The 18,613-nt window shown below is 37.1% G+C and overlaps 1 protein-coding gene across 1 annotated transcript in view; it reads left to right on the forward strand.

Annotated features, from left to right (window-relative positions):
• PSMD1 (proteasome 26S subunit, non-ATPase 1) overlaps positions 1-18,613 on the forward strand; it is a 105,645-nt gene that overhangs the window by 51,369 nt on the left and 35,663 nt on the right. Inside the window, exon 17 of the mRNA XM_081242234.1 lies at positions 12,490-12,604. Within this exon, the coding sequence (XP_081098360.1) occupies positions 12,490-12,604 (115 nt within the window). The remainder of the gene's footprint in view (positions 1-12,489; positions 12,605-18,613) is intronic.

Consider the following 18,613-nt stretch of genomic DNA (forward strand, 5'->3'; position numbering starts at 1 on the left):
ATGTGATATATAATGAAAATATATTTCTGCCTTATTTCAGAAAATTAGTGTAAAAGTCTTATCAGCTATTCTATCTGAGTTTTCCTTAAACTGTAAGACTAGCTTAGTACTATAACTTCAGCATTCTCAAGGTTTCCTTTTGAAAGATCATCATAGGGGACTTCCCTGGCGGTCCAGTGGTTAAGACTCTGCGCTTCCATTGCAGGGGGGCGCGTGTTCGATCCCTTGTCAGGGAACTAAGATCCCGCATGCCGTGTGGCAAAAAATAAATAAAAATCATCATAGATTGCTCATATTTTTAAATTATTTAATTACTTCTACATTGGCAACCACATTTATGCCCTGTTTCAAATTTATATTCCTTACCTTGTGTGAAAGTTATTGGAAAATATTTTGTTCATTTCAGTTCGACTGAGCACTTCAGATTTTACTCAATATTTGCTGTTTTATTTTAACTCAAAATTCAATATTTTGGAAGAAATATTTACTAAGAATTTTGGGTGAAAACGAATAAAATAACCCTCAAGAACAATCAGATGGATTTTAATGTGCCAGAATTTCTCTTCAGGACTATGAAAATATCTTAAAATACTGCTTTATTCTGAACCACAATTTGACCCCTATGCTCATGCAGGCAGATAGGTATCTGCAAAACAAGTAATGTCACACTGAAAATAGCATCATTATATTTAATGAAAAGACTTGTATGAAAGAAACCTTCGTTGGTTTGTGTTTACAGATAAATTTATTAAAATATTCATTGAGTATATTATAAAAATACCAAACATTATTTTATAATACTGTGCCAATACTGACCCTTCTCACCCACATTCACTCACTTTCTTCTTCTTTTCTTAAATATTTATTTATTTATTTTATTTTTGGCTGCATAGGGTCTTAGTTGCAGCACGCGGGATCTTGGTTGCAGCACGTGGGATCTTTTCGTTGTGGCGTGCAGGCTCCAGAGCACGCGGGCTCTCTAGTTGTGGCTCTCACGCTCAGTAGTTGAGGCGCATGGGCTTAGTTTCCCCACGGCATGTGGGATCTTAGTTCCCCTGCCAGGGATCGAACCTGCGTCCCCTGCGTTGGAAGGTGGATTCTTAACCACTGCATGACCAGGGAAGTCCCTCACTTTTTTTTTTAAACCTTAACTAAAAGTAGTTAAAATTGGTTCTTGGAATGTTTTTATTTTATTTTTGTATTTTTAATTAGTTTAATGGCTAAAGGACATAACTAGCTAGAACAACTACTTATTTGGCAACCTTGAGTTATTAGAAGCATAGCTGATAATCAGAGAGAAAGCAAAATAATAATAATAAAAGGGTAGATGAATCTCTCAGTTGGCAAATAACTAAACCTGTGCTCTAAAACCTCATGCACATTAGGCAGAAGGCTGTCTATAAGTCCCCACTCCAAATCTTTTTGCTCTAAACACACTCACAAAAACTTCTCTCTCCCATCTTTAATGAAAACAAACATTTGCACATGGTGGTAAATCTAAATCGTACAAAAGAATATCCATTGATAAATTCACTCTTGAGACGGGTTTTTGTTGTTGTTGTTGTTTTAATATTTGAGACAGTTTTAACAAACACGTTTCCCTCCCTTCTCCAGAGTAGAGTAACAAATTAAGAGGTGGACAAGCACTTTGGTAATAGCAAACAGGGCCAATTATAAAAACAGGAATTAGGGGCTTCCCCGGTGGCGCAGTGGTTGAGAGTCTGCCTGCCGATGAAGGGGACACGGGTTCGTGCCCCGGTCCGGGAGGATCCCACATGCCGCGGAGTGGCTGGGCCCGTGAGCCACGGCCGCTGAGCCTGCACGTCCGGAGCCTGTGCTCCGCAACGGGAGAGGCCACAACTGTGAGAGGCCCGCATACCGAAAAAAAAAACAAAAAACAAAACAGGAATTAAAAAGTGTAGGCGTGTAGGTCTACTCAGAATAGAGACTTGTAGTTCTTATAACTCAGCTGTCCACAACTCTGTGGTATAATAATTGATATCATAGTGTTGACTACCATATATTTAATAAAGGTTAAATCATCTTTATTCAGCTCTGTTTTGGATGACAGGAGTACATGAAATGCATTTTTTAAAATTTTCATCCAAAATGACAAAAAATATAAAAGTATGATTCTAAATGGTAGAATGAGATTTCAAATATCTGAAAACTTTATTTGTGTAGAATATCTCATTTACCAAGAACTCCAGATAAATTAATTCTTACTAAAGTAGCTTAAAGGTCAGACTCAAACTCTAATCTGACCATAACCAAAACACCTAATTGGTGCCTTTTTTTCTAAAATACTTATTTTTATCCCTGATGCCTTTAAATTTATTGAACAGATTCTGTCTTCTACTTAAAGGGACAGTCTAGTATCTCTTATAAGTTTAGGAAGACAACTTAAATATCAGTCAAAGATATTTTTTATCTCTCAGTCATAGTATCTTTCAAACACTAACACACTAAGGAATTTTTGACAATATGTGGATTGTGTCCACTACATATTCATTCATTTGCGAAGTATTCACTGAGTTCCGTTAGCTTGTGGAGATACAGTAATGAACAAGATAAACATTTTCTGCCTTTATATCAATATAATTTGAAATTTTATGAGGGGTGCAAACGCATATGCTGATAATTATAATGTAGATATGGTACAGCTAAGACTAACTCACTTCACCAGGGCCCTCGGTGCAGCTCAAATATTTCTTGGCTTTTTTTTTTTTTTAATTCTTTTCTTGTTCACTCTCTTTGATGAGATCAGTGAAAGAGCTAAAACTTCGCTCATTCTTCCCTGATGACTGACTTTACCTCTTATTATTATTTTTTAATTAATTTATTTATTTTTGGCTGTGTTGGGTCTTGGTTGCTGCGCACAGGCTTTTTCTGGTTGTGGCGAGTGGGGGCTACTCTTCCTTGTGGTGCGCAGGCTTCTCATTACGGTAGCTTCTCTTGTTGCGGAGCACAGGCTCTAGGTGCTTGGACTTCAGTAGTTGTGGCACTCAGGCTTCAGTAGTTGTGGCACGTGGGCTTAGTTACTCCACGGCATGTGGGATCTTCCCAGACCAGGGCTTGAACCCATGTCCCCTGCATTGGCAGGCAGATTCTTAACCACTGCACCACCAGGGAAGTCCCTTACGTCTTATTTTAATGAAAGACTTAGACCCATCTGAAAGCTCTGTCACCTTTCAACTTCTTAAAATGTCTTTCTTTTCATCCATCCTATCGTTTGGGATCATGTTGTCATTCGTCTTTACCATAACTAACTTCTACTTAAATCCTTAGTCCCAACTCTTTATGGTAATTCTTTGCAGTCTTGCTGAATAAAGTATCTTCTTTTTCACACATAGAATCCATGCCTTGAATATTCATTTCCTCAGCTTTAACTTCTTTCTTGCAGACATGCTCAGGTTTACAGTTAATGAAAAATAAAACCTTTCATTATCCCTTAAGTCTCTTTCCTTCATCATTTGACTTCTTTAGAGAATTGCCTATCTTTTTCCTTCTTACTACCCACCCAATCTATAACCCTTGTAATCAGATTTTTATCCCCCAACGTTCTATTAAAATAACTCTTAGAAAGTCACTAATTAACACCAATTGTTGATTTTGTGCAGTATTCATCACTATTGACTGAGCATTTCTCTTTAAAACTTGTATCTTTTTTTTTTACTTCAAAGACGCCCTATCCTGGGTTCTTTGTCTTTCTTACAGAATCTTTTTTAAGTCTTATTCCACCCTCTTAATATGTAGATTTTCGAAGGTTCCTATCCTGTTGACTTTTCTCCCTCTTCATTTTCTCCTTCCAATTCACTCTTATGGTTTTCCATTGACTTGTTGAAAAAAAACTCCTAAAACTCTGTTTCCAGCCCAATGACTGATCTTGTGGTCATGACATGAGACAAGCAGCGTACTTAAGGGTTAGGAGACCTCAGACAAACCAATTTCTCTGAGCTTTAATTTCTACATTTGTAAAAAGGAGGTGATGTAACCTGCTCTGCCTACTTCACAGCAGCATTTGACCCAGTTGATCATTTCCCCTTCCCCTTCCTTAAAATAGTTTCTTTGCTTGGCTTCCACTAGACCACACTGTTGGATTTTCTCCTACCTCATTACTACTCCTTTGTAGTCTCCTTTACTTGTTCTCTTTTATCTCAACCTCTTGAATATTGGGGCTCCTCTGGGACTCATTTCTGGATCTCCTCTCCCCTCACACTTGGTGATCTCAGACACACTTAAGGCTTTGAATACTACCTATATACTAAAACTCCCAAATTTGTATCTCTAGCCTAGACCTTTCCTTCAAACTCCAGACTGTTACATTTAATTACCTACTCAGTATTTCCCTTAGATGTCTAAAAACATCTCAAACTCAAAATGTCCAAAATTGAACTTTTGCTCTTTCCCTCCAAATCTGTTCTATCTGTTGGTTTCTTTATCTCAGTTAAAGGCAGTTGCATTCTTCCAGTCTCTTTTTTTCACGTCTTACCATCAGGAAATCTTGTTTATTCTACTTCAGTATATGTACCAAATTTCAAACTTTTTCCCCCATGTTCATGACTACCACCAAGTCACAGTTATATCTTAACCAGATTTGTGAGATAGCCTCTTAACTCATCTTCTTTCTTCTACCTTTGCCCTCTGGTCTCAGTAGAGCAGCCAAAATTACCATTTTTAAACAAGTCAGATCATATCATTCCTTTGCTTAGAATCCTGATTGCCCTTCACTTCACTCATAGTAAAAACCAAGTTTCCTATAGTCTGGCCGTGTTTTCAACTACTCTTCCCCTCTTCACTACACTCGAACTACTGGCCTCTTTGCCACTCCTCAAACATGCTAGGCGTCATCCCCCCACAGGGCCCTTGCATGAGCTGTTTCCTCTACCTAATATACTCCTTCTCTGGATAGCCACTTGGCTCACTTCTTCACTGCCTTCTTTTCTTTGCTTAAATATCACCTATCATTGAAGCCTGCCTTGACTACTCTAATGAATACTGCAAAATGCCCCCTTCTCTTGGCTCTTCCAATACACCTTAACCTTGATTTACTTTTTTGGTTCTCCTTAGAACTTCACCTTTTTACTTACCTTATCATTTATTCTTTATTGTCTTTCTCCTACTAGAATGTAGTCTTTGTCTTTTTTGTTCACTGTTCTCTTTGAGTTTATCCTGCTTGGAGTTTGTTAAGCTTCTAGTCTCTCATCAAAATTTGGGAAGTTTTTGGCCATTATTTCTTCAAGAGTTCTTTCAGCCTTCTCTTTCTCTTCTCCCATTGGGACTCCCATTATGCATATGTTGGTATATTTTGTGTCACCCACAGGTCTCTTAGGCTCTCCTGTTCATTTTGCTTCATTCTTTTTCTGCTCCTCAGATTGGATAATCTCAACTAAGCTAGCTTCAATTCTCAATTAACCTAACTTAATATTATCAGTTAACCTTATTTGATTCTTTTTTCTGCCTGCTTAATTCTGCTGTTGAGCCCCCTCTAGAGAATTTTTCATTTCTTAGTTTGATGATTTGAAGGGCAGGGGGAAACATGCTGATAATGCTGTAACTTTCTGAATGTTACATATTTCTCTAGGTTCAGGAATGCAGTCTGAGATTTTTAAGAGCCATGTTTCTTATTATGGTGAAATAGCAATTTCTTTATATAAACCTTTTCAATCTACTTTCTTCTCACCTATTTGAGATATTTTCACTCCATTTTGGCAGCACCTGAAAGAAATTAATCTGTTTGGAAACATACCAAAAGCTTGTCTAAAACTATAATTATTTTTAGCTTTCTGAAGTCCAATAAGATGTTAAAAAAGAAATATTAAAGATTGCACTAAATTTGTAAGGTTTGGGGCAAGATCTGTGTGGTTTTGTTTTCCTTGTGGTACTTTACATGTAGTAGATAGATAATTCAGTAAATACTAAATTGATGGTAAAAAAAAAAAAACTACCATAAAAACTGTAGTAAAGGGGCTTCCCTGGTGGCGCAGTGGTCGAGAGTCCGCCTGCCGATGCAGGGAACATGGGTTCGTGCCCCGGTCCGGGAAGATCCCACACGCCACAGAGTGGCTAGGCCCGCGAGCCATGGCAGCTGAGCCTGTGCATCCGGAGCCTGTGCTCCGCAACGGGAGAGGCCACAACAGTAAGAGGCCCGCGAACCGCAAAAAAAAAAAAAAAAAAAAACTGTAGTAAAAAACTACAAATAGCAGTAGCTTAGGATACAGAGTTTCATGGGACAGAAGTGTTTTTGGGAAATGAAACTGTTTTCTTCTTTTTCAGTTATTTTTGTGATAATATTTTATGTATGTTTTATATTGTGATGAAAACAAACTTCAAAATGTTTAATATCTCCCCTCTTTTAATGGTATTCACTTTTTAAATTTTTATAAACTAGCCAAGAAATAAAGAGAGCAAGAAATGTTGCTAGTGGGCTTCCCTGGTGGCGCAGTGGTTGAGCGTCCGCCTGCCGATGCAGGCAGGAGACATGGGTTCGTGCCCTGGTCCGGGAAGATCCCACATGCCGTGGAGCGGCTGGGCCCGTGAGCCATGGCCGCTGAGCCTGCGCGTCCGGAGCCTCTGCTCCGCAACGAGAGAGGCCACAACAGTGAGAGGCCCGTGTACCGCAAAAAAAGAAAGAAATGTTGCTAGAATTCCCACATGTAGCTCCATTGTTGAGAACAAATGCAGCTAGCAAATTTGTAATTGTCTGAGTAAATATACTTTTAAATTTAACATATCAAAATGTAAATATGAGGAAAAGCTAAGTCATAGGTAACATTTTGTGCTAATCAAAGTGTTGAATTCCTTGCTCTCTAACTATCCCCAGCCAATATAACAAAATCCACTATTTTTCCTGTGACTTGAACATCTCTAGACATTTATTTTTCTAAATATGTTCACAGAGACATAGAGATGAACTTGTATTGCTGATCAGGGATTAGTCATTTAAATACTTAGTTTTAAATGCTGATCCAAAGCCATTAAAACAAACTACAGGAATTATTTTGTGACATTATCTTAAAGAGATAAATGTTTACATAGAAAAGCTAACATTCAAGGAGAGTCAGAATTATCTAAAATAACTGAAAAAAAGCCTTATGAATTGTTATTAAAGAGTTAGTGTATTTTCTATTAATTTGTAGGTTCTTTCTCCTTCCCTTGCCTTGCCCCCCTCTTTCTCAGTTGGATCCCTGTGTGTAATATAATGTGTTTTTTGGTCTTCTATATTTCCTGTAAATTGATAGCTAGATCTAGAGGCTTGGTCATTCAGGTTCAATTTTTCACTCTTTCTCTTCTCCTTCTCCTCCTCCTCCCCCTCTTCCTTCCTCCCTCTCCTCCTTTTTTATTAAGAAGGGGCTGGCAGTGAACATAAGGTGTAAGGTCTAGTTGTTTCTCTTTTCATGATGTTAGCGTCTTTGATAATGATGCTATTGTCCATTAATTCATTACCAGTTTCAAAATGGTGATGCTATAAATTTTATCATTTATTAGCTTAGTTTAAAAAATTATATATATATACCAACATGTATGTATGTATTTGGATAAAGATTAATGTAAGTTTTGCTTTCAGTGAATGTTTGCATTGCGATCATTACTTAGAAAAATTCTTTTGTCCTTTTAGAGCTGCCTGTTGAAAAATTAAAATAAACCTAGAATATTATGATTTTATTGTACTCTTGAAGAGGTTGAATGTCTAAGCTAATTAAAGAATTTGTCGTTCCTTGTCTTAACAAATTTTCTGAAGAAGGTGTCAGAGTTGGAACTATTATTAGACCGAGAAACATAAAAGAATTTTTTATGTGCTTTTGAGTTTATAGCCCTCACAACCTATCTCCGTCTTTTATGGTAATCAACTAGGTAAAGCTCTCTGCGTTAGGCTCCCAGGCAAAGCTCTGTATTTATGTTCGCAGGCAAAATTTTTTTCTAAACCTCATGAAATTGTTAATGCCCTATTCTAAGTATAATACTTTTTAACAAGTGGGAGATCATAAAATAAATGAAGTTTTAAGATACGTTTAGGATAAGCTCTTTGTGAGTCACTTTTCCCTGGAATGTCCTGTCCTTGCTGCAGCTGAGGGGCAAGGTAGGTAAAGTGTTCTCTGTGCCATTAGCTCCCTAAAAAGTTGGTGAGGAAATCTGGAGGTCAGAACCCTGAATATAACCAGCTTTCTAGATTGAATATCCAACTTGTTTTACATTGTTTTGAATGAACTTTTGGGTATGAGTTGCCTTACCTTTCTTAAAAAATAAGAGCCCAAACTACAGCATACTAGTAACCAAATTCCTGGTTCTGACCCAAAGGCAATTTCTGGTTATGCATTTAGATTTTAGTAATTATAGTATAGTATTCTACTCTACCACACCACTGACTCCCCAGCATAAATTTCTGGTTATGCATTTAGATTTTAGTAATTATAGTATAGTATTCTACTCTACCACACCACTAACTCCCCAGCATAAATAAGGTGGAGCAGATATCATTTTACGCATGAAGCAGTTAAGGCTCAGAGAGACTTAGTGATTGCCATTCTATTAATAAATGGCTGCACTAGAATTAGAATCCAGGATTTTCAAATTCCAAGCCCACGTTCTCTCTACCACAGCATGTTGAAAACGAAAGGGAGAGGAAGAAGAGAGAGATCGTTTAAGGAATCACTGTATTATTTCAAGTGAGAGATGATCAGGGTCTAAAACAAGCAGTGCAAAAACAGAAACAAGATTTAAAGGTTTCACTTGATTGGGCAGATTAGATGTGGGGAATGAGCGAATAGAATGAAAATGTGAGTTTTCTTGGTGTACAGATGAATAGTCATGGTGGAAAGAGAAGCAGTTTAGGGGAGGGGTGCCCTTTATTCCTCTTTCTGTACAGAATTCTGTGTATTGACTGAGGTATTTGTGGACTCTTTAGTTAAAGACGTTCAACAGGCACTTCAAAATTCAGGATGCTGCTCAGATTATTTGGAGTCTGTTGGTAGGGAGTACAAGGGAATTAAGCAGAGGGAATACTCTTAATTCCTGTGTCATTATGTTAATCCTGTGGCACTTACCTAATGAAAATATAAATTCATAACTCTACCAAGGGACTACCATGAGGTTTATGTCCTCACCAAATTCCCACTGCGATGGACCAAACTCACGTGCTTAGAACAGTGTTTCTGCCTATATACGTATAGTGCTATATTTCTTCCTCTTCTAGGGAAGATAGATTAGAAAAAACACATATTCTTGAAAGCATTTTGATTTATTAATACAATTTAATATTGAGGTTGTACAAAATATTCAATAAACAGTAGTTAATAGCCAGTATGTTTTAAAAAAAGGAATTCATATGTGCACTTTATGGTTGGATAATATGGTATGGTAGTGACTTGTGCATATGACCTTGCACAATTCCTGCTCTCTGGAAGATTGTACAAATAGTAAGTTGGTAAGATGACTGTTAGCTACAAACCAAGAAATTTTATTGAAACAACAAATCAGAACTTAGTTACCTGTTTCAGTGTTTTACTTTTTAAAGTAGGCCTCCCCTAGCCCTTTATATGGTCTCCCTACTGGGAACTTCAAAGCACATAAAATTAAAAGATACTCAATTAGCCCTTATGAAGTAACTCAGAGGTACTTGTTAACTCTCTCTTTTTTGATTATCTAGCTGAGTTAAAAACTTACATGAGGAGGGGAACAAGGAAGGGCCTGATATTTTTCCCAGTGATTAACCCTTAGGACTTGAACCTAATAGGAAATACTTGTTGGTCAAGTCTCTAAATATATATTTAGTTTGGCTCCCTTTGTCTTTTATTAAGTAATAAAAATTATTTTATCTTTAGTACCTAGCACTGTGCCGCTAATTTAAGTACAGAAGACACAGTCTCTATCCTTGACCCTTGAGACATGTGCAGTCTTGAGTGGTTTTATTTATAATTTGTTATAATTTGTTATGTGATAAGATGTTTGAGTTTGTCAGAGGATTTGAGTATCAAAGTATGGACAGAACTGGGCTTCCCTGTTGGCCCAGTGGTTATGAATCCGCCCTGCCAATGCAGGGGACACAGGTTTGAGCTCTGGTCCAGGAAGATCCCACATGCTGCAGAGCAACTAAGCCTGTGCACCACAACTGCTGAGCCCGCGCACCTAGAGCCCGTGAGCCACAACTACTAAGCCTGCACACCTAGAGCCCATGCTCCACAGCAAGAGAAACCACTGCGTTGAGAAGCCCGTGCACTGCAATGAAGAGTAGCCCCCGCTCGCCACAACTAGAGAAAGCCCGCACACAACAATGAAGACCCAATGCAGCCAATAATTAATTAATTAATTAATTGGGGGAAAAAAGTTAAACAACGATGCTGTCAACTATTCTCCAGCAACCTCTTTGGTATGATACCACCTTTAAAATTTTCTTTTTTTTTTTTTTTTTTTTGCGGTACACGGGCCTCTCACTGTTGTGGCCTCTCCCGTTGCGGAGCACAAGCTCCGAAAGCGCAGGCTCATTTGCCGTGGCTCACGGGCCCAGCTGCTGTGCAGCATGTGGGATCTTCCCGGACCGGGATACGAACCCCGTGTCCCCTGTATCGGCAGGCGGACTCTCAACCACTGCACCACCAAGGAAACCCTCATTTTTATTTCATAGGAATATTTCTCATTGATGAAATGTCCTGTAATAATGAACACTGATTTGAAACCTTTGATGATTGATTCATTTTTAAAAGCCATAGAATTGTAAAGTGGAACAGACCTTATGGAACTTTTAGTCCAATTCCTTCTTTTTCCGATGTGAAAAGGGACCCCAGAGTGTATGGTTAATTGAACCTTGTCTAAAATTATCCCAGCTATTTAGAGGCAAAACAGGAACTAGAACATGGGTTTTTTACTTCTTATATAACTTACTGTTATTTACCTAAGTACTCATTAACTGAAAGCATATGTGTATTTGCTCATTTGTTTTTATATTATTCCTGCATGATAGTCAAGAAATATTATCTAGTTACATAAAAGAAAATTTAAATGATTTGCCTAATGTCATGTACTAAGAAATTAACAAAACTAAGACTAGAACCCAGATCTTCTGTTTCCTAGTACATTGCTTTCTTTATACTGTTCTTCTGTATTGTTGCCACTAGATTGTTTACAGATTTTTTGTACTAGGAACTAGCTTCATCAAACTGAGAAAGAACATTTTCAAGAAAGAGTGATAGCAGAGTTCTACCTTTTTTTCTTTTTTGAGGTATGGTTGATGTATAATATATAAGTTTCAGATGTACAGCATAGTGATTCACAATTTTAAAAGATTATGTTCCATATATAGTTACCATAAAATATGGGCTGTATTCCCTGTATTGTACAGTATATCCTTGTAGCTTATTTATTTTATACGTAGTAGTTTGTACTCTTAATCCCCTACCCCTATCTTGCCCCTCCCCCGAAATCCCACCTTTATAGACAGTTTGCATAAACTTGGCTCTACCCCATTTGAAATCTGAATTTACCATTCACTGGAGGTTGAGGCTAGAGGACAATTTCAACAGAATTATAGATTTAAATTGGTCTGTAGGTAATAACTGCTTTCATTCACAACAGGATACTTTTTAAAAAAAACGTTCTATTGAAATGTAATATATTAATAGTCTCTTTTTTAAGTTTTTATTGAAGTGTAATATACATCTAAAAACATGATCATAATTAGCCTACAGCTTGATGAATTTTCACAACTGAACACACCTGTGTAACCAGCACCTAGTTCAACATCAGTGCCAGCCTTCCCGAAACTCCCCTTACACTCTCTTCTAGTTACTACACCCATCCTGCTGCCGCCTCAGGAGTGACCACTATGACAGGATAGTCCTTCCAAGATGAGATCAGATACTTCATTTGTCAAGGTTGTCCTCTCTTCTGTATTTGCTGCAAATAGGAAGAAGATGAGAAAAGAACAATTTCTCTGTTCTTATCAACACAAAAATAATTGCTGAAAACAAAAAAAAATCAGAATCTTTTCATACCAAGTCTTATTTAACAATTTAATATTCAATCAGAGTAATACTGGGAGATTTAAATCTTTTGTGCAGCTTTGGAAACATCTTGGAGTCTCTGTAAGTGACTTTTGTCTTCTGAAACAAGACACAGAGTAAGCAGGGGTTACAAGAATGGACGTAGGGCAGCGTTCCCCGTCCCCATTACCCCTACCCCCCACCCCGCCTCGTCTCCCATGGCTGTTCCCCACCCTGGAGAAGACACAAGGAATGAGTAATGCTGTGATGCAGAGCTGTGGTTGAGGGATCACTGATATGTTCCTCTTTCTTGGCATATATTCTCTGAATGTTGAAGATAGCTTTCTAATATCAATAATTAGAATTCTGTTGGAGATTTTTAATTCTGCAACTTCTGTGTTAAATATAACTCTGTTGCTTCCCATGACTTTCAAAAAATTGTTTAAAATTCTTCCATCTTGATTTAAAATATGTTATCTATAACACTGTCTTCACTTTCTCTGTTTCTCATCAGGACCCCTGAACAGTGCCCCAGTGTCGTTTCATTGTTGTCAGAGAGTTACAATCCTCATGTGCGTTATGGAGCTGCAATGGCCCTGGGCATCTGCTGTGCTGGTACAGGAAACAAGGTAAAGGCCAAAGCCAATGTGGTCAGTTCTTTTCTGGCGCCAGACTGTTTTCCCTAGCCGAAAAGTTTATGTAACAGTTGTAAAAATACAAGTGTGGTGTGATCTGTAAGACTTAACTTGCCTCACAAGTTAAGCTTCCCAGAACTTCCTCACTTAACTATGCTGGATTGCTCAAAGCCGTTTAAGAACAAACCACCACATTACATGGATGGCTCTAATGAAAACAATGCTGTTGAATTTTTTATGAAAGCATTGATTTCTTTAAAAAGAAGAAATAGTATTTTTTCTTTGAAAAGCTACTCTGGCCATTTTACATTGTTATTTTACATGTTTAATTTGCATAATAAGTATTGTGGAAATCAAAGTTCTTATTTGAGGCCACCACAGTCAACTCAGTTTGATTTTTTTTGTGTGTTTGTTTTAAGTTTATATTTAACTGCTGTTTGCCTGTTTTCTCCTCAAGAACATAATAGATAACCTGGTATTTGTTAAGCCCACAAAAGTGACAAAATAAAGACTTGGGTTAGGTACATTGATGATTTGAAAACAGTTTGTCATGAGAGTCATAAAGAAATGCACCAATGCTTTAATAACAAGTATTCTTGATTCACAGCAATAACATAAATCACCACATTTTGCCTTTCATAGAGCACATGAACACACCTTGGCCAGTTCCCCAAAAGGTGCACTTTTCTTTTAATAGCACACAGGCATGTGTGTGTGTGTGTGTGTGTGAGAGAGAGAGAGAGAGAGAGAGAGAGAGAGAGAACAAGAACATGGTTATATTCCCAGTGTCTTTACATCAGAAAGGAGCTACTTTTTAAAAATCATCTCTTGTCCAAACTAAAGTAAAGCAAAGCATAATTATTAGTTTATTGATTGATTCCAGGAATTAGATTTTAACTTGTGTGACTTTTTCTCTAAAAAAGAGTATTAGTATTGGATACAAATAATTTTTTTCTAGTCACATAAAACATTATTGAAGCTAGGAATTAAAATAGGCATTTTCACTATATGTGGCAAGAATTGTATAAAAATGTATAGACATGCCCTTCCAGTATTCTCATTCTGTCTCCTTACCCTGCTTTATTTTTCTTCATAGCACTTATCACCACCTGACATATTTTTACACCTATTTATTTATTGTCTGTCTTCTCTCCACTGAAATGTAAGGTCCCTGAGAACATGTTGAATGTTCACTGCTAAAACCTAAAGTCAGACAGACCTGGCACATAGTAGAGTTTCAGTAAATATTTGTCAAATGAATGATGAAGGGAAGATCATTTTAAGGATATGATGATGAGCAAGTTGGACATGGTCTCTGTCCTCACAGTTTTGTTTTTTAAATGTTTTCATTTCTTTTGGAAGAGAATTTCTTACATGAGAATGTATCTTCAGTGTTATTAGAAAAGTCATTGTGTGTATAAAATACAGTTTATAGAAATAGGCCTTCATTTTTTTCTAGGACACATCTGTTCTATAAACAAAGGAAAAATATAGATGGATGTTTTACTAAGTATTTTCTCCCTCCGGTGTTTAGTAGACATTTATGTCAGACCTCATAAGTTAAATGTAAATTAGATTTTTGTCTTTCCAGATTATTCTAAACTTAATATGGTATCTAGGAGCAAATGTTCTTTGAGACACAGTATCTGACAAGTTAATTCAATGAATATTCTTCATTACTCATACTAAACAAGTCTGCTTTATTTCTAGATAGTTTGTATGATCTACGTATCAATACCTATCTGTCTGAAGCTTGGCACATTAATTTTGTTTCTTAAAAGCCTGAAACACCTATTTATTCTAAAATGTATCTTTGAGGTCATATCACATACCTCAAAGGCCAAGTTAGTGTCTTTTTTTTTTTTCTTCTTTTTTGCGGTACACGGGCCTCTCACTGTTGTGGCCTCTCCCGCTGCGGAGCACAGGCTCCGGATGCGCAGGCTCAGTGGCCATGGCTCACGGGCCCAGACGCTCCGCGGCATGTGGGATCTTCCTGGGCCGGGGCACGAACCCTCGTCCCCTGCATCAGCAGGCGGATTCTCAACCACTACGCCACCAGGGAAGCCCCAAGTTAGTGTCTTTTAACTTACAAGTTGGAAATTTTCTTATATTTTTATCATGAATACTTCATGAACAGTATTGACAATATGAGTAACGTTTGCAAAACTTTCTCTTCTAAACAACAGCACTACATTTTTCAGGGAAGTGAGGAGAAAGAATACATTTATATGGTGTTTGTATTATCTATTAATCGCTCTGATTTTTCTTTTTTGAATTTTTGAATTTTATTTTATTTTTTTATACAGCAGGTTCTTATTAGTTATCTATTTTTTACATATTGGTGTATATATGTCAATCCCAATCTCCCAATTCATCACACCACCACCACCACCATCCCCCCGCCACTTTCCCCCCTTAGTGTCCATATGTTTCTTCTCTACATCTGTGTCTCTATTTCTGCCCTACAAACCAGTACATCTGTACCGTTTTTCTAGGTTCCACATATATGTGTTAATATACGGTATTTGTTTTTCTTTCTGACTTACTTCACTCTGTATGACAGTCTCTAGGGGTCCATCCACGTCTCTACAAATGACCCAATTTCGTTCCTTTTTTTGGCTGAGTAATATTCCATTGTATATATGTACCACATCTTCTTTATCCATTCGTCTGTTGATGGGCATTTAGGTGGCTTCCATGACCTGACTATTGTAAACAGTGCAACAATGAACATTGGGGTGCATGTGTCTTTTTGAATTACAGTTTTCTCTGGGTAAATGCCCAGTAGTGGGATTGCTGGGTTATATGGTAATTCTATTTTTAGTTTTTTAAGGAGCCTCCATACTGTTCTCCATAGTGGCTGTATCAGTTTACATTCCCACCAACAGTGCAAGAGGGTTCACTTTTCTCCACACCCTCTCCAGCATTTGTTGTTTCTAGATTTTCTGACGATGCCCATTCTAACTGGTGTGAGGTGATACCTCATTGTAGTTTTGATTTGCATTTCCCTAATAATTAGTGATGTTGAGCAGCTTTTCATGTGCTTCTTGGCCATCTGTATATCTTCTTTGGAGAAATGTCTATTTAGGTCTTCTGCCCATTTTTTGATTGGGTTGTTTGTGTTTTTAATATTGAGCTGCATGAGCAGTTTATATATTTTGGAGATTAATCCTTTGTCCATTGATTCGTTTGCAAATATTTTCTCCCATTATGAGGGTTGTCTTTTCGTCCTGTTTGTAGTTTCCTTTGCTTTGCAAAAGCTTTTAAGTTTCATTAGGTCCCATTTGTTTATTTTTGTTTTTATTTCCATTACTCTAAGAGGTAGATCAAAATATCTCTTGCTGTGATTTATGTCAAAGAGTGTTCTTCCTATGTTTTCCTCTAAGAGTTTTATAGTGTCTGTCCTTAGATTTAGGTCTCTAATCCATTTTGAGTTTATTTTTGTGTATGGAGTTAGGGAGTGTTCTAATTTCATTCTTTTACATGTAACTGTCCAGTTTCCCCAGCACCACTTACTGAAGAGACTGTCTTTTCTCCATTGTATATCCTTGCCTCCTTTGTCATAGATTAGTTGACCCTAGGTGCGTGGGTTTATCTCTGGGCTTTCTATCCTGTTCCATTGATCTATATTTCTCTTTTTCTACCAGTACCATATTGTCTTGGTTACTGTAGCTCTGTAGTATAGTCTGAAGTCACAGAGTCTGATTCCTCCAGCTCCATTTTTTTCCCTCAAGACTGCTTTAGCTATTCAGGGTCTTTTGTGTCTCCATACAAATGTTTAGACTTTTTTGTTCTAGTTCTGTAAAAAATGCCATTGGTAATTTGATAGGGATTGCATTGAATCTGTAGATTGCTTTAGGTAGTATAGTCAGTTTCACAATATTGATTCCTCCAATCCAAGAATATGGTATATCTCTCGATCTGTTTGTATCATCTTTAATTTCTTTCATCGGTGTCTTAATAGTTTTCTGTATACAGGTCTTTTGTCTCCCTAGGTAGGTTTATTCCTAGGTATTTTATTCTTTTTGTTGCAGTGGTAAATGGGAGTGTTTCCTGAATTTGTCTTTCAGATTTTTCATCATTAGTGTATAGGAACGCAAGAGATTTCTGTGCATTAATTTTGTATCCTGCAACTTTACCAAATTCATTGATTAGCTCTAGTAGTTTTCTGGTAGCATCTTTAGGATTCTCTATGTATAGTATCATGTTACCTGCAAACAGTGACAGTTTTACTTCTTCTTTTCCAATTTGGATTCCTTTTGTTTCTCTGTCTTCTCTGACTGCCATGGCTAGGACTTCCAAAACTATGTTGAATAATAGTGGCGAGAGTGGACATTCTTGTCTTGTTCCTGATCTTAGAGGGAATGCTTTCAGTTTTTCACCATTGAGAATGATGTTTGCTGTAGGTTTGTCATATATGGTCTTTATTATGTTGAGGTAGTTTCCCTCTATGCCCACTTTCTTAAGAGTTTTTACCATAAATGGGTGTTGAATTTTGTCATAAGCTTTTTCTGCATCTATTGAGATGATCATATGGTTTTTATTCTTCATTTTGTTAATATGGTGTATCATATTGATTGATTTGTGTATATTGAAGAATCTTTGCATCTCCAGGATAAATCCCACTTGATCATGGTGTATGATCCTTTTAATGTGTTGTTGGATTCTGTTTGCTAGTATTTTGTTGAGGAATTTTGCATCTATATTCATCAGTGATATTGGTCTGTAATTTTCTTTTTTTGTCATATCTTTGGTTTTCGTATCAGGGTGATGGTGGCCTCATAGAATGAGTTTGTGAGTGTTCCTTCCTCTGCAATTTTCTGGAAGAGTTTGAGAAGGATGAGTGTTAGCTCTTCTCTACATGTTTGATAGAATTCACCTGTGAAGTGATCTGGTCCTGGACTTTTGTTTGTTGGAAGATTTTTAATCACAGTTTCAATTTCATTACTTGTGATTTGTCTGTTCGTATTTTCTATTTCTTCCTGATTCAGTCTTGGCAGGTTGTGCATTTCTAAGAATTTGTCCATTTCTTCCAGGTTGTCCATTTTGTTGGCATAGAGTTGCTTGTTGTAGTCTCTCAGGATGCTTTGTATTTCTGCGGTGTCTGTTGTAACTTCTTCTTTTTCATTTCTAATTTTATTGATTTGAGTCCTCTCCCTCTTTTTCTTGATGAGTCTGGCTAATGGTTTATCAATTTTGTTTATCTTCTCAAAGAACCAGCTTTTAGTTTTATTGATCTTTTCTGTTGTTTTCTTTGTTTCTATTTCATTTATTTCTGCTCTGATCTTTATGATTTCTTTCCTTCTGCTAACTTTGGGTTTTGTTTGTTCTTCTTTCTCTAGTTCCTTCAGGTGTAAGGTTAGATTGTTTATTTGAGATTTTTCTTGTTTCTTGAGGTAGGCTTGTATAGCTATAAACTTCCCTCTGAGAACTGCTTTTGCTGCATCCCATAGGTTTTGGATCGTCATATTTGTCTCTAGGTATGTTTTGATTTCCTCTTTGATTTCTTCAGTGATCTCTTGCTTATTTAGTAACGTATTATTTAGCCTCCATGTGTTTGTGTTTTTTACGTTTTTTCCCCTGTAATTGATTTCTAATCTCATAGTGTTGTGGTCAGAAAAGCTGCTTGATATGATTTCAATTTTCTTAAATTTACTGAGGCTTGTTTTGTGACCCAAGATGTGATCTGTCCTGGAGAATGTTCTGTGTGCACTTGAGAAGAAAGTGTAAACTGCTGTTTTGGGATGGAATGTCCTATAAATATCAATTAAATCTATCTGGTCTATTGTGTCATTTAAAGCTTGTGTTTCCTTATTAATTTTCTGTTTGGATGATCTGTCCATTGGTGTAAGTGAGGTGTTAAAGTCCCCCACTATTATTGTGTTACTGTCAATTTCCTCTTTTATAGCTGTTAGCAGTCGCCTTATGTATTGAGGTGCTCCTATGTTGGGTGCATATATATTTATAATTGTTATATCTTCTTCTTGGATTGATCCCTTGATC

The sequence above is a fragment of the Mesoplodon bidens genome, assembly GCF_964165515.1.
Source record: "Mesoplodon bidens genome assembly, chromosome: 8".
In the NCBI taxonomy this organism is placed as follows: domain Eukaryota; kingdom Metazoa; phylum Chordata; class Mammalia; order Artiodactyla; family Ziphiidae; genus Mesoplodon; species Mesoplodon bidens.